The sequence below is a fragment of the Cherax quadricarinatus genome, chromosome 86, assembly GCF_038502225.1.
Source record: "Cherax quadricarinatus isolate ZL_2023a chromosome 86, ASM3850222v1, whole genome shotgun sequence".
Classification (NCBI taxonomy): domain Eukaryota; kingdom Metazoa; phylum Arthropoda; class Malacostraca; order Decapoda; family Parastacidae; genus Cherax; species Cherax quadricarinatus.
Genome location: NC_091377.1, coordinates 5,963,774 through 5,980,895, shown reverse-complemented (window position 1 = coordinate 5,980,895; position 17,122 = coordinate 5,963,774). Strand labels below are relative to the sequence as shown.

Sequence of the window (17,122 nt, the reverse complement as noted above, 5' to 3'; positions counted from 1 at the left end):
GGTCGACATATACGCATCGGCGATTTTGCCGACTTTGAGCCCTGTTTTTGGCCAATTCTGTTGTTCCAATTGACCAAACTCATAGCTATTTCTTTAGAACTCCAGCTTTTCTATCAGTTGAGTACAAGAAACTGCCCATTTACTGATTTGAACTACCCAATAAAGTGGCCAGAAATTGGCAATTTGGCCAATTTCATGCAAATTAAAAAAGATGGCAATTTCAAAATAGGGTCCAGAATAAACATTGTAGATATTCTTGGCACTAAAATAACATATCCTCTGTTCATTAGTCACGTCTCTAGGCCCTTTTTATATTACTATTGCTTTCTATTTTGATTTTTTATTCATACAAAAAATACAAAATTTACTGTTATGCAGACTACTGCATTATTGTAAAAATGGTATAAATAATATCAGTGCACTAGTGAAAGAATATTAGACTCCCCAGTTGACGTGTATTGGACGTGTGGTGTGATTTACTTACTCCTGAACATTGGTAAAAATCAAACATTTCCGCTACTTTGAGCTCAATTTCAAGGTCGTTTTCATCGTGAAACTAATCAAACTCATCTCTATTTCTGTAATATGCTTTCCATTTTATCACATGAGACCATGAAAACGAGAATACAATGATAAATACTATGCGAAAATACACCTCAAAGTCGGCATTTTAATCCAAAAAAACGGTCAGTTTTTTTTTTTCATTATCCACTGTGTGCTGCAGAATTTTTTTATGTGGTGCACACTGGCCACACACACCCATTCTTTCACATGTGGGCCTACCAGCTTTCTCCTGCTTGATTTGAAGCCGCTAGAATTTACACATAAATACGTCTGAAACAGTGGTGCGTAAGACGTACGTATATCTACAACCAAAACAGTCAAAGGGTTAAGTGTGTGTTCTGAGAACTGCACTTTCCCTCCCAGTTTGTAGGCTGTGCACCCAGCACTATCTTAAGTAACTCATTTTATGAATTTTTACCCTCTTATAGTCATGTTTTTTGACATTAGCAAGTACAGTGGACCCCCGGTTAACAATATTTTTTCATTCCAGAAGTATGTTCAGGTGCCAGTACTGACTGAATTTGTTCCCATAAGGAATATTGTGAAGTAGATTAGTCCATTTCAGACCCCCAAACATACACGTACAAACGCACTTACATAATTGGTCGCATTGGGAGGTGATCGTTATGCGGGGGTCCACTGTACAGTGGAACCTCTACTTGCGAGTTTAATCCATTCTCTGACATTGCTAGGATCTGGATTTGCTCATTTGCAGAGTCAGTTTTCCTCATTTATATTAATTGATATGGAATTAATCTGTTTCAGTGGAATTCTGTAATTCAATAATTTCCCTAATATCAACTCTGCTGCTTATTTATCTGTTACAATTCATCTAATATAACATAAACAATGAAAATAACATAGAAACCTGATATATACTCTAGAATGAATAAAATATGTCATGTGACAAGTGGTGGTAGTAGTGGAGGTGGTTGCTGGTGGTAATAGTGGAGGTGGTTGTTGGTGGTAGTAGTGGAGGTGGTTGTTGGTGGTAGTAGTGGAAGTGGTTGCTGGTGGTTATAGTGGAGGTGGTTGCTGGTGGTAGTAGTGGAGGTGGTTGTTGGTGGTAGTAGTGGAGGTGGTTGCTGGTGGTAGCTCCGCCCAGTGAGCAGAGCTTTACGAAAATAGGGAGAAGGCGCGAGCAGTCTCAGTAACTCATAGTTCTCCATGGCGTGTGGAGGTATGAGTTCATGATACTATAAAACATTATATAATTATTTACTATCGATAAAGGTTATCTAACTGTCATATTTATTCCAGAATAATATTAGGTATAACATAAACAATGTAGAAGTATGATAAAGATGCTCAAATTAATAAAAACTGACATTATATAGAGAGGTATTGAAGGGTGGGTGCCAGGCTCCCACCCTTCAGTACCCTTCATCGCCAAAGAATCAAACATTTCCACTACTTTGAGCTCAATTTCAAAGTACTTTTTATTGTGAAAGCAATCAAAATCATATCAGTTTCTGTAATATATCTTCTATTCTATCATTTGTGACCAAGAAAACCACAAAAAACCCTTGAAAATATACCACTAAGGGCGGCTAATGGCTGAGAAGTGTACTCCTTTATTTATAGTGCGATTTCTTTCAATTTTGGTGTACGTTAAGAAGCATCTTTCCATCATACATTGCCCAAGTTTCAATAAGATAGTCCAACAAACAACTGAGATTCAATTCCCCAGCGTCAAGGAACCTCCCTTGAGGCCCGCCCGCATCTGGAAATTTCGTTCACGTGTGGAAGCAAAAAAATCAACCGAGTGACTGCTCGTATCTGGAAAAACTCGCATGTGGATGCACTCAAAAGTAGAGGTTCCACTGTAATGTGATAAGTGATACACAGTGTTCAGCTTATTTTCATGGAAAAGAAGAAAGTACTGTAAATGATTCTCTAAAAGATTTCTCAGTTTACAATTTCCTTTCCTTTTGCAGGATTCTGATTCAAAATGCTACAATCTCTCTAGCTTTTGGAAGAAGATATGCTTTAGTGGGAAGAAATGGACTTGGAAAAACTACATTGTTAAGAATGCTAGCCAGGTTGGTATTTTATTGAACATTGTACGGTACTTGTTTTTTTTTTTTTTCAACCTACTGGCCATTTCCCACCGATGCAGGGCGACCCAAAAAAGAAAAAACTACAGAGTTTATTATCTTTTTACAATCAGTAATTTGACATTGTACTGTATACACAAATATTTTCTTGCTTGTGATCATGACCAGGACCTCCTTTTTTTCCCACCTTCTTTTAAAGTTCTGAAAAAAAAAAATACTTTTCTTTAAAGAAATTAAAATACAGAAAATCATTGACTTAGTTTTTTCAATGCATGTGTATCTGGATCTCCAGCATTGGCATCCAACCATGTTATTAGTATTGTGACTCAGGGTGGGTTTCAGTCTCACTTGTCCCATGATTTATTTACTACTATTATATCAGTGATTATGAGAATACTTAGTTCTGAAAATATAACATCCAAAATATTGTTCTATCAGAATTATATTATAGTGTATATACTGTAATTCATTAACTGTATAATGCAGAAATTTTTGTCAAAATTAGTTAGTAATTTTGCTCATCTTGACATTTTTCAGAATGCCTACTTTGTTTTGTAATATACTATTACAATATTATTTGTATAATGAAGAAGACTATTAGTAGATATTTTGAGCTATACAGTAATACAGTTTTTTTTGCAAAATTTCTGCATTTTGATTATTCTCCTTTGTATGGCAAAAAACTGAAATAAAATAAAGTAAAAAATGTTAAGCTCAGTTCTTTGTAGTTATTCTCTTGTGTGTACTGTACACAATACCTGTAGTTTTTTAACTGTAATTTTATATATTTCAGCCGAGTACTTCGTATTCCAAGCCACATATCCATATTATATGTGGAACAAGAAGTAATTGGGGACGACACCATAGCTTTAGAGAGTGTCTTGGAGTGTGACACACAGCGCAAGAATCTCCTCGACAGAGAAAAGGAAATTCAGGCTAGAATATCACTAGGGTAACTGTTTTCTTTTATTCGTGTTTTTGTATTAGTGTACTTCATTGATTTCTTTGTCTTTTATATCTCATGTTTTTCCTTTGGAGACCTCTTTCTTACTTAGAGAATGACTTGGTAAATTCATTCTTTGACCTTGATCTCACCATTAAAATTTTTTTGTTGTTTTTTCTTATGAAATGGTAGAGAATATTTTTCTGAAGGTAATAAAGCAATAAGTATGAAACTTGATGAAAGTTGACAAAATTATACTTTCGCAAATTTTACTGTGTTAACGATATTTACGCATTGGCAGTTTTACCCACTTTGAGTCCTATTTTAGGCATATTACGTTCTTCCAGTTGACCAGATTCTTAGCTATTTCTCTAGTATGTCTTCCATTTTATCGCCTGAGCACAAGAAATTACCCAATCAACTATTTCAACTACCCAATAAAGTGATCAGAAATTGGTAATTTGGCCAATTTTACACACATTTCAAAATAGGGTCCAGAATAAACAGTGCAGGCATTCCTGGCACTAAAATAACATTTCCTCTGTTCATTAGTTATGTTCTCAGGCTTTATGCATGAATTCCATTTTGAATTTTTATTCACACAAAAAAAATAGAAGATTTATTGTTCTTTCTTTCAACGCACCAGCCATATCCCACTGAGATGGGGTGGCCCAAAAGGAAAAACAAAAGTTTCTACTTTTAAATTAGTAATATATACAGGAGAAGGGGTTACTAGCCCTTTGCTCCTGGCATTTTAGTCGCCTCTTACAACAAGCATAGCTTACGGAGGAAGAATTCTGTTCCACTTCCCCATGGAGATAAGAGGAAATAAACAAGAACAAGAACAAGAAAGAAAATAGAAGAAAACCCAGAGGGGTGGGTATATATATGCTTGTATATGTATGTTTAGTGTGACCTAAGTGTAAGTAGAAGTAGCAAGACGTACCTGAAATCTTGCATGTTTATGAGACAGAAAAATGGACACCAGCAATCCTACCATCATGTAAAACAATTACAGGCTTTTGTTTTACACTCACTTGGCAGGACGGTAGTACCTCCCTGGGCGGTTGCTGTCTACCAACCTACTACCTGCAGATTTACTGTTATGCATTATTATAATAATTGTATAAATAATGTCAGCGCATTTTTTTTTTTTCAACACACCGGTCGTATCCCACCAAGGCGGGGTGGCCCAAAAAGAAAAATGAAAGTTTCTCTTTTTAAATTTAGTAATTTATACAGGAGAAGGGGTTACTTGTCCCTTGCTCCCGGCATTTTAGTTGCCTCTTACAACACACAAGGCTTACGGAGGAAGAATTCTGTTCCACTTCCCCATGGAGATAAGTGGAAATAAACAAGAACAAGAACTAGAAAGAAAATAGAAGAAAACCCAGAGGGGTGGGTATATATATGCTTGTATATGTATGTGTAGTGTGACCTAAGTGTAAGTAGAAGTAGCAAGACATCTTTCTTTCAACACACCGGCCGTATCCCACCGAGGCGGGGTGGCCCAAAAGGAAAAACGAAAGTTTCTCCTTTTACATTTAGTAATATATACAGGAGAAGAGGTTACTAGCCCCTTGCTCCCGGCATTTTAGTTGCCTCCTACAACACGCATGGCTTACGGAGGAAGAATTCTGTTCCACTTCCCTATGGAGGTAAGAGAAAATAAACAAGAAGAACAAGAACTAGTAAGAAAATATTAGAAAACCCAGAGGGGTGTGTATATATATGCTTGTACATGTATGTGTAGTGTGACCTAAGTGTAAGTAGAAGTAGCAAGACATACCTGAAATCTTGCATGTTTATGAGACAGAAAAATGGACACCAGCAATCCTACCATCATGTAAAACAATTACAGGCTTTTGTTTTACACTCACTTGGCAGAACGGTAGTACCTCCCTGTGCGGCTGCTGTCTACCAACCTACTACCTACAGATTCACTGTTATGCATTATTATAATAATTGTATAAATAATGTCAGTGCATTTATGAATACATATTAAAGCAACCAGTTAGACATGCATTGAACAAGTGACGCGATTTCATTACCCTGGAATATCGGCAAAAATCGAATACAGTGGACCCCCGAATTTCGGCAGCATCGACTTTCGTGAAGTTTGACTTTCGGCAAGTTTTTTTGGCAAAATCTGGCCTCGAGTTTTGTGATTAGACTCGTGATTCGGCAACCGTCCGATACCCATCCACCCGTCACCGCGCACACAAAGCCAGTCTCCCACGCCATTCATGCTCAGTGTGCCATTGTTTACCAACACGTGACTGTCACCCCGCGGGTTCATACGTAATAATCCATTTTTTTGTGATTGCAACTGCTAAATAAGCCACCATGGGCCCAAGGAAAACTAGTGCAATCCCTTTGGTAAAGAAAGCGAAGAACACGATCCAGAGGGATTTTGAAGGGTTTGAGGCAGACCCTGACCCTGCCGACCCTCTCCCTGTTGTGGAAGGTGTTGTGGCATTGGGCAAGTCCATGGGGTTGGAGGTGAGTGACGGGGATGTGGAAGAGTTGGTGGAGGACCACAGGGAAGAGCTAACCACTGACGAACTGCAAGAGCTTCAACTGGAACAGCATCAGACCACAGCTGAGGAACTTGTATCAGAGGAGGAGGAAAAGAGAGTGAAGGAGGTGCCTTCTTCGGTGATTAAGGACATGTGTTCAAAGTGGAACGAGTTGCAAAGTTTTGTTGAAAAGTATCACCCTGACCAAGCTGAAAGAAGCCATATCTGCAACATGTTCAGTGACAAAACCTTGTCAGGCAAATCATAAAGAAATGCCAGAAACAGACCTCTCTGGACAGATATTTTGTGCGACAGGGGTCCAGTGACTCTCAAGTTGTTCCCAGTGGCATTAAAAGAAGAAAAGGACTTGCTACCTGAAGTCCTAATGGAAGGAGATTCTCCTTCCAAACAATAGTGTACACCTTCCTCCTATCCCCTCCTCCCATTTTCCATCCACCCAGAAGTCTTCAGTAAAGGTAAGTGTAATGTTATTATTATTTTTTTATATGCATGTACTTGATTTCTGATTGTTTTCAGTATGTAAATTTTTATTTAATTTGAAAAAAAATATTTTATTTTAATATTTTTGGGTGTCTGGAACGGATTAATTTTATTTCCATTATTTCTTATGGGGAAAATGGTTTTGAGTTTCGTGAATTTCGACTTTCGGCAGGCTCTCTGGAACGGATTAATCACGAAACTCTGGGGTCCACTGTATTTCCGCTACTTTGAGCTCATTTTCAAACTATTTTCAGTCCTGAAACCAATCAAATTCATCTTTATTTCTGTAATACGTATATTTTCTATTCTGTCAAATGAGACCAAGAAACCATGAATACAACCATAAAAACCATACAACAATGCACCATAAACTTTTTTTTTTTTTTCTCATTATGCACTGTGAGCTGCAGGATTTTTTTCTGTGGTCCACACTTACCTCATAGATGCATTCTCTCATATCTAGGCCCAAATTTACTGCTCACAGCTTATCGAGTGAGCTGAGCTCATGGCATAGTACTGTGGCACAGACACTGGTTTCAAAGCCATAGAACAATGGCACAGACACTGAAAGGGTTAATGAGAAGTCTTCATTCTTATGTACCTTTGTTTCTCACTCAAGTTGGTATTTTCATGTGACTGCAAATTATTTTGCCAACTGTTTTGGGAACTCCTCTTGGTGGGAAGTTTTAGCATTCCAAGACATTTTAACTAGCTGGGTAAGCTTCTGTGTGTTACCGTCCTGTTGAGGGTTGGGAAGCTCCCAAAGAGAATATGGTATCAAAAATGTTTGAGAGTTCAGTCTTAAGATAGCTTTATTGGTTTGTAGAAAGCTTTATCATCCTTTTACCTCTACAGTGCTTGAAGATTCGGAAAAACTGAAACAAGCTTGGTCTCATCCTGGTTTATGTATCATTAACTGTATATTATATACTAGTGATGGGTGGTGGGACAGTATCAGAATTTTTGCTGGTGCTGACATTCAAGTGCTCAATCAGTGTTTTGAGTATCAGCATAAACCGATACCATCAAAATTAGCAAATAACCACTGATACCGATGTTCAGTTTTAAGATGATACTTACTCCAACAAATTTAACCGATATCCTCTAATACTTTGGCACCCTTACCATATACTCTTAAATGATAATATGCATTTTTCTCATGTTTTATTCCCATTGCATTTCACCTACTTTTCTGTCTTACATCTCTCATACTCAAAATATTTACATGTGAAAGTGTGATACTATTGTGGGGATGGTGTGGTCAACCCCAGCCTACCTCTGTAAGTGCTTAAGTTAAGTGTGATACTATTGTGGGGATGGTGTGGTCAACCCCAGCCTACCTCTGTAAGTGCTTAAGTTAAGTGTGATACTATTGTGGGGATGGTGTGGTCAACCCCAGCCTACCTCTGTAAGTGCTTAAGTTAAGTGTGATACTATTGTGTAGATGGTGTGGTCAACCCCAGCCTACCTCTGTAAGTGCTTAAGTTAAGTGTGATACTGTTGTGTGGATGGTGTGGTCAACCCCAGCCTACCTCTGTAAGTGCTTAAGTTAAGTGTGATACTATTGTGTGGATGGTGTGATCAACCCCAGCCTACCTCTGTAAGTGCTTAAGTTAAGTGTGATACTATTGTGTGGATGGTGTGGTCAACCCCAGCCTACCTCTGTAAGTGCTTAAGTTAAGTGTGATACTATTGTGTGGATGGTGTGATCAACCCCAGCCTACCTCTGTAAGTGCTTAAGTTAAGTGTGATACTATTGTGGGGATGGGGTGATCAACCCCAGCCTACCTCTGTAAGTGCTTAAGTTAAGTGTGATACTATTGTGTGGATGGTGTGATCAACCCCAGCCTACCTCTGTAAGTGCTTAAGTTAAGTGTGATACTATTGTGTGGATGGTGTGGTCAACCCCAGCCTACCTCAGTAAGTGCTAAAGTTAAGTGTGATACTAAGTGCCTACCCCTGTAAGTGCTTAAGTTAAGTGTGATACTATTGTGTGGATGGTGTGATCAACCCCAGCCTACCTCTGTAAGTGCTTAAGTTAAGTGTGATACTATTGTGTGGATGGTGTGATCAACCCCAGCCTACCTCTGTAAGTGCTTAAGTTAAGTGTGATACTATTGTGTGGATGGTGTGGTCAACCCCAGCCTACCTCTGTAAGTGCTTAAGTTAAGTGTGATACTATTGTGGGGATGGTGTGGTCAACCCCAGCCTACCTCTGTAGGTGCTTGATGTACTTATTTAATATTATCATAATGCACGATTTCTCTTATTAATTATTAATTTTTATTCAGTATTTTATTATGTTAATATGTAACCCATTACTATAAGTTGTATTAAAGAAAATTAATTACAGTGGAACCTCGGTTTTTGTCATTAATTCGTTCCAAGAAGTCTGACAAAAACCGAATTTGACGAAAACTGAAGCAATATTTCCTATTAGAAATAATGTAAATCCAATTAATCTGTTCCAGACACCCAAAAGTATTAACAAAATATACATTTTATAGAGAATAACTATAGTTTTACATACAGAAAACAATGAGAAGTAAATATAAAGGACTAATGAAATGGATAAATGAACATTTAATATCACTTTTACCTTTATTGAAAATTCTTGTTGGTGTATGGAAGACGGTGAGGAGGGAAGAGGGAGGAGAGGTTATCTCTACCACCATCACTACCACCCTCTACCACCATCACTACCACCCTCTACCACCATCACTATCACCCTCTACCACCATCACTACCACCCTCTACCACCATTACTACCACCCTCTACCACCATCACTACCACCCTCTACCACCATCACTACCACCCTCTACCACAATCACTACCACCCTCTACCACCATCACTACCACACACTACCACCCTCATTGTCACCCTCTACCACCATCACTATCACCCTCTACCACCATCACTACCACCCTCTACCACCATTACTACCACCCTCTACCACCATCACTACCACCCTCTACCACAATCACTACCACCCTCTACCACCATCACTACCACACACTACCACCCTCATTGTCACCCTCTTCCGACAAGGAACAAAGCCAGACTGACTCAGAACATGTGGGATGCTTTGTGTGGGTGAGGGTGGACACATTCAGTATGGCGGACCACTGTCAGCTCAATGAAAACCGAAGTGATGAACGAAAACTGGGACAAAAGTTTGATGAAAAAAGTCGTCAAAAACTGAATTCGACAAAAAACCAGGGCAAGCAAAAACCGAGGACCCACTGTATTAAGAAATTAATAATTTTGTTATAGTTACCTTGATACACTCTAAATATGTTGAAAAAATAGAAAGCAAAGAAATAGGTACAGGCAGGCCCCACTTTACAGCACTTCACTTTATAAAGTTTCACTAATTCAGTGGTTTTCATTTACTATACCCATTCTTCACTTATTCAGACTTACTACAATAAATATACTCACCACTCACTATAAGTTAAGTACAAAAATATTTTATGGTAATGTGTTCTCCATGGGGAAGTGGAACAGAATTCTTCCTCCATAAGCCATGCATGTTGTAAGAGGTGACTAAAATGCCGGGAGCAAGGGGCTAGTAACCCCTTTTCCTGTATCCATTACTAAATGTAAAAGGGGTGGCCTTTTGGGCGACCCCTTTTACATTTACATAATGTATACATATCCCACTATACGTATAATGTATCCCATTTATGTAATGTATGCGTATCCCACTGTAACTATAATGTATCACACCAAGGCAGGGTGGTCTTTTGGGCCACCCCGCCTCGGTGGGATACGGTCAGTGTGTTGCAAGAAGAAGTAATGTGTGTACTGTATATTAATTTTTTAGTCCTATCTCTGTTGCTCACCTAATATATGATAGTGTAAACATTTGAAAGTAAAAAAGGCTATGTTTTACTTTACAGTGAGTTTTGCTTTATAGCAGTAGCCCGGAACCTGACTTGCTGTGTAAGTGGGGCCCTCCTGCACTGCTAAGTTTTGCACAGTATTTACAGTTACTAGTACACTGGTAGGATGCAGTTGAGATGATGTTTTTCTCTGTTTTGAACAGTGACTCGGATGAAACACTTTCAACTCAGCTCTCGGAGGTTTATGCTGAGCTGCAGGCCATTGAAGCTGATAAGGCACCAGCCAAGGCTAGTGTCATCTTGAATGGTTTAGGTTTTAATCCTGAAATGCAGAGAAGAAAAACAAGTGAGTTCTCTGGCGGATGGAGAATGAGAATAGCTTTAGCAAGAGCGCTTTTCTCTCAGTAAGTAACAGTTTCTTTGCTGAGAATAGGAAACACTTTTGGAAAGAGATGAAGGTGAAGAAATGTTGGGAGCAAATATCTGTGTTAGTTATGAGTGAAAGATGCGTGTTACTTAAGGTGGTAGAAACAGATGCATTAAATATATGTAGTATATACATGCCATCATCCTCCAGTGTAAGAAGGGATTACCTAAGTTACTTTTAATGTGTGCCATGAAGTATCCATTAAGTGACCATTGGAAATATTTCAAGACACATTCCTTAATTAATTTTTTTTATTATTTTCTGCTCTGCTAATATTTCATCTTTACCAAGGGTTTCCAAAACTAAATCTACCTTTTGTGGAGTTTATCTTAATCTTACCACCTCTGCAAGTTGTCTTTTGCAGTTAATTGACTGGGAGTTATAAACCTCATTGCATTAACTTCAGAAGTTTACTCCTGACAAATAATTAGATGTTTCCCTATTCAGTGAGCAGTTCTTAAGATCACCTTTACACGACTCATGGTATTGCTTAAATCCTTCTCTTTCAAAATTAGTATGAAATATTGATACTATTTGGTACCCTGTCAACACATCCTTCAGTCACAAATGATTACCAATTTTTTATGTATTAATAGGGTCTTTTAATTACCTTATACTACCTTGTACGAGGTTTAAGTATGCTAAACAGTGTACAGTGTACTTTGGAAAGAATGTTTTATCTTTTATAAACTTTCAATAAAGAATACATATCAATAATCTTTACTTTTACAGACCAGACTTGCTTCTACTTGATGAGCCTACTAACATGTTGGATATGAAGGCCATTATTTGGTTGGAAAACTACCTCTTAGGTTGGGCAACGACATTGCTGGTAGTCTCTCATGATCGCCACTTTCTTGATATAGTTCCCACAGATGTTTTACATCTACATTCGCAAAACATAGATACTTATCGGTGAGTTTAAGCATGTATCTTTTTTCTTGTATTCTGTTGCATTGAACTAGGCAAGTACGTTCATAAAGGTGGCATGTCTGTCCACCTGTTAGTGAACAGAGGATTAAGCTACATTTATTACTTGTGCTAAATGACCTTTATGACTTTAGTATTTCATATATAGTAACTATTAATAATAATAATAAAAATAAAAATAATAGTGTATTACATTTGTTGAAAGTTAAATTATTTAATATGGTTACTTATTAATAAATGCATGAAAGAGGGGAAGGTACCTAGGGATTGGCGGAGAGCATGTATAGTCCCTTTATATAAAGGGAAAGGGGACAAAAGAGACTAAAAATTATAGACTGAGTATACCAGGAAAAGTGTACAGTAGGGTTATAATTGAAAGAATTAGAGGTAAGACAGAATGTAGGATTGCGGATGAGCAAGGAGGTTTCAGAGTGGGTAGGGGACGTGTAGATCAAGTGTTTACATTGAAGCATATATGTGAACAGTATTTAGATAAAGGTAGGGAAGTTTTTATTGCATTTATGGATTTAGAAAAGGCATATGATAGAGTGGATAGAGGAGCAATGTGGCAGATGTTGCAAGTATATGGAATAGGTGGTAAGTAATTAAATGCTGTAAAGAGTTTTTATGAGGATAGTGAGGCTCAGGTTAGGGTGTGTAGAAGAGAGGGAGACTACTTCCCGGTAAATGTAGGTCTTAGACAGGGATGTGTAATGTCACCATGGTTGTTTAATATATTTATGGATGGGGTTGTAAAGGAAGTAAATGCTAGGGTGTTCGGGAGAGGGATGGGATTAAAGTTTGGGGAATCTAATTACTTTTGCTGATGATACTGTGCTTATGGGAGATTCTAAAGAAAAATTGCAAAGGTTAGTGGATGAGTTTGGGAATGTGTGTAAAGGTAGAAAATTGAAAGTAAACATAGAAAAGAGTAAGGTGATGAGGGTATCAAATGATTTAGATAAAGAAAAATTGGATATCAAATTGGGGAGGAGGAGTATGGAAGAAGTGAATGTTTTCAGATACTTGGGAGTTGACGTGTCGGCAGATGGATTTATGAAGGATGAGGTTAATCATAGAATTGATGAGGGAAAAAAAGGTGAGTGGTGCGTTGAGGTATATGTGGAGTCAAAAAACGTTATCTATGGAGGCAAAGAAGGGAATATATGAAAGTATAGTAGTACCAACACTCTTATATGGGTGTGAAGCTTGGGTGGTAAATGCAGCAGCGAGGAGACGGTTGGAGGCAGTGGAGATGTCCTGTTTAAGGGCAATGTGTAGTGTAAATATTATGCAGAAAATTCGGAGTGTGGAAATTAGGAAAAGGTGCAGAGTTAATAAAAGTATTAGTCAGAGGGCACAAGAGGGGTTGTTGAGGTGGTTTGGTCATTTAGAGAGAATGGATCAAAGTAGAATGACATGGAAAGCATATAAATCTATAGGGGAAGGAAGGTGGGGTAGGGGTCGTCCTCAAAAGGGTTGGAGAGAGGGGGTAAAGGAGGTTTTGTGGGCAAGGGGCTTGGACTTCCAGCAAGCGTGCGTGAGCATGTTAGATAGGAGTGAATGGAGACGAATGGTACTTGGGACCTGACGATCTGTTGGAGTGTGAGCAGGGTAATATTTAGTGAAGGGATTCAGGGAAACCGGTTATTTTCATATAGTCGGACTTGAGTCCTGGAAATGGGAAGTACAATGCCTGCACTTTAACCCTTTGACTGTTTTCGACGTATAAATACGTCTTACGAGCCAATGTTTCTGACGTATATATACTCAATAATTCTAGCGGCTTCAAATCAAGCGGGAGAAAGCTGGTAGGCCCACATGTGAGAGAATGGGTCTGTGTGGTCAGTGTGCACCACATAAAAAAAATCCTGCAGCACACATTGCGTAATGAGAAAAAAAAAACTGATCGTTTTTTTGGAATAAAACGCCGACTTTGAGGTGTATTTTCGTATAGTATTTATCGTTGTATTCGCATTTTCATGGTCTTAGGTGATAAAATGGAAAACATATTACAGAAATAGAGATGATTTTCATTACTTTGACGATGAAAACGACCTTGAAACTGAGCTCAAAGTAGCGGAAATGTTCGATTTTTACCAATGTTCAGGAGTAAATAAATCACACCACACGTCCAATACACATCAACTGGGGAGTCTAATATTCTTTCACTAGTGCACTGATATTATTTACACCATTTTTACAATAATGCAGTAGTCTGCATAACAGTAAATTTTGTATTTTTTTGTATGAATAAAAAATCAAAATAGAGAGCAATAATAATATAAGAGGGGCCTAGAGATGTGACTAATGAACAGAGCATATGTTATTTTAGTGCCACGAATGTCTACCTTGTTTATTCTGGACCCTATTTTGAAATTGGCATCTTTTTTAGTTTGCGTGAAATTGGCCAAATTGCCAATTTCGGACCACCATATTGGGTAGTCCAAATTAGTAAATGGGAGGTTTCTTGTACTCAGCTGATAGATAAAATGGAGTTCTAAAGAAATAGCTATGAGTTTGGTCAACTGGAACAAAGGAATTGGCTGAAAATAGGGCTCAAAGTCGGCGAAATCGCCGATACGCATATGTTGACGAGACCGCTAACTTCGCGGGAGCATAATTCCATGAGTTTTCTACCAAATTTCGAACTTTTGGTGTCATTACCATTGGGAAAAGATTCTCTATCATTTCATAAGAAAAAATAATTTTTTTTTTTCAAAAATTGAGCGACATAGAATGACAGTTTCAGAGAGGGGCCTGAAACAGTCAAAGGGTTAAAGGAGGGGTTTGTGATATTGGCAGTTTGGAGGGATATGTTGTGTATCTTTATATGTGTATGCTTCTAAACTGTTGTATTCTGAGCACCTCTGCAAAAACAGTGATAATGTGTGAGTGTGGTGAAAGTGTTGAATGATGATGAAAGTATTTTCTTTTTGGAGATTTTCTTTCTTTTTTGGGTCACCCTGCCTCGGTGGGAGACGGCCGACTTGTTGAAAAAAAAAAAAAAAAACTTATTAATCTTATAGGTAGTAGGTTGGTAGACAGCAACCGCCCAAAAAGGTGCTACCATCCTGCCAATTGAGTGTAAAACGAAAGCCTGTAATTGTTTTACATGATGGTAGGATTGCTGGTGTCCTTTTTTCTGTTTCATAAACATGCAAGATTTCAGGTATGTCTTGCTACTTCTACTTACATTTAGGTCACACTGCACATACATGTACAAGCATATATATACATACCCCTCTGGGTTTCCTTCTATTTTCTTTCTAGTTCTTGTTCTTGTTTATTTCCTCTTATCTCCATGGGGAAGTGGATCAGAATTCTTCCTCTGTAAGCCATGCGTGTTGTAAGAGGCGACTAAAATGCCAGGAGCAAGGGGCTAATAACCCCTTCTCTTGTATATATTACTAAATGTAAAAGGAGAAACTTTCGTTTTTCCTTTTGTGCCGCCCCGCCTTGGTGGGATACAGCCGATGTGTTGAAAGAAAGACTTATTAATCTTTTACATTCCTATCTCCTTGGTGTACTTTTATTGTATCTTGTGCTAATTCTTTCATTATATTTATTTTACTCCTCTGTACATGCAAACCTAACCTCTGTTTCCATAAAATTACAAATGATTGTCTGTAACTCAAAGAAGGCTTAATTTTAAACACCTAGACTTGTGGGGGAGTTACATTTCCAACAGTTTTCAACTCCCTAATTAATGAAAGTGGCTTTAGAGTAACTAGAAAAAAAAATGGAAATTAAAGATTTCAGATGATTTCCTCCTTACAGAAGCACACTTATTATTCAGCATATTTAGTTGGAAGATCCTTTATCTATAACTTATTTTTCAGTGGCAACTATGAAAGCTTTATCAACACCAAAAATGAGAGGCAGAAAAACCAGCAGAGAGAATATGAGGCTCAGATGCAATTCAGAGTTCACGTGCAAGAGTTTATTGACAAATTTCGTTACAATGCTAAACGTGCCTCTTTAGTGCAGTCTAAGATCAAGATGCTTGAGAAACTGTAAGTAATTTATCTGTTTTTTTTTCCTTTACATAGTTTTTTAGAATACTGTTTCTGAAGTTTGTTACAGTAAACTTGTTTATACTGTGACCTCACAGTGTAATTTTATGTAACAGTGATTGAATTAGGGCATCTAAAATTCTAAGAACTGCCACATGCTAGGCATGTGGCAGTTCATTTAGGATTCTATATATGTATGTGGTTTTCTATTCCTGGAGCCTGGCCATAGGCCAGGCTCATCTGTAGCTTGCCTGGTCAACTGGGCTGTTGCTGCTGGAAGACTGCTGATCCACATATCCATCACAGCCTGGTTGATCTCACACCTGGTGAAGATACTTGTTAAATTTCCTCTTGAAGCCTTCTACACTTGTCTCAGCTGCATTTCTGATGCCCTCTGGTAAAATGCTGAATAGTCTGAGGCTACAGACGATGATACAACATTCCCTTATTGTGCCCACTGCATCCCTGCTTTATTATACAGTAGGTTCTGATGGCTCCGCTCTGACACTTTGGTAATGTGATTGCCTCACACCTGTGGGGACGGCAGTTCATTTAATTCCTTTCTTGTTTTAATAAGAAAGAAAATCATGTTCTGTGTTAATTAACATTGTTACAGTGTTTCTTAAATCACTTGAGTGTGTAAAATTGATGTTGTATTCTTTTAATAATCTGATTACTTATTTTGTAGACCGGAGCTCAAACCTATTGAGAAAGAAACAGGACTGGTGTTGAAATTCCCTGAAGTAGAGAAGCTAAACACACCTATTCTACAACTTGATGAAGTGCAATTTGAATATACCAAAGGCATGACGATATTCTCGGGAGTTAATCTGTCTGCAGCCATGGATTCTAGAATATGTATTGTAAGTAATTTCATTATTGTGATTGAAGACAATTCTTTCCTCCAACTGCTGGGTTTTCTCAGAGGGAAATATATAGTTGAACCATTGGGCATTAAGAATTTACTTTTTTTTTTTAACTGATGTAAGTTATCTTAAATTTAGTGTGATGCCATTTATTTTTTCTTGTTTGTTAGTGAGAGTAGTTTTTTTGTTAGTTTAACTTTGGATGTTCTTATGTGTGTTTGTACAGTAAACCCTTGTTACAACGGACTTTTAAAATTATAGGCAAAATCCACTGGTTAACAGTTAACCCTTTCACTGTCCAGACCCCTGATCTAAAACTTGTCCACACTGTCCTAGAATTTTCAAAAACCAATTTTTTCTTATTTTTTCTTATGAAATGATAGAGAATCTTTCTGAAGGTAATAAAACAAAAAGTACGAAGTTGATGATAAATTATTCCAGTCGACCAAATT

The 17,122-nt window shown here is 37.9% G+C and overlaps 1 protein-coding gene across 2 annotated transcripts in view; it reads left to right on the top strand.

The window, feature by feature from the left end:
- The window catches only part of LOC128703049 (ATP-binding cassette sub-family F member 3), a 48,595-nt gene that overhangs the window by 11,371 nt on the left and 20,102 nt on the right, over positions 1-17,122 (top strand). For both annotated transcript variants that reach the window (XM_070103598.1, XM_070103597.1), the window contains exons 6-11: positions 2,502-2,606; positions 3,415-3,573; positions 10,635-10,835; positions 11,591-11,773; positions 15,631-15,804; positions 16,493-16,667. In XM_070103598.1, the coding sequence (XP_069959699.1) occupies positions 2,502-2,606; positions 3,415-3,573; positions 10,635-10,835; positions 11,591-11,773; positions 15,631-15,804; positions 16,493-16,667 (997 nt within the window). The remainder of the gene's footprint in view (positions 1-2,501; positions 2,607-3,414; positions 3,574-10,634; positions 10,836-11,590; positions 11,774-15,630; positions 15,805-16,492; positions 16,668-17,122) is intronic.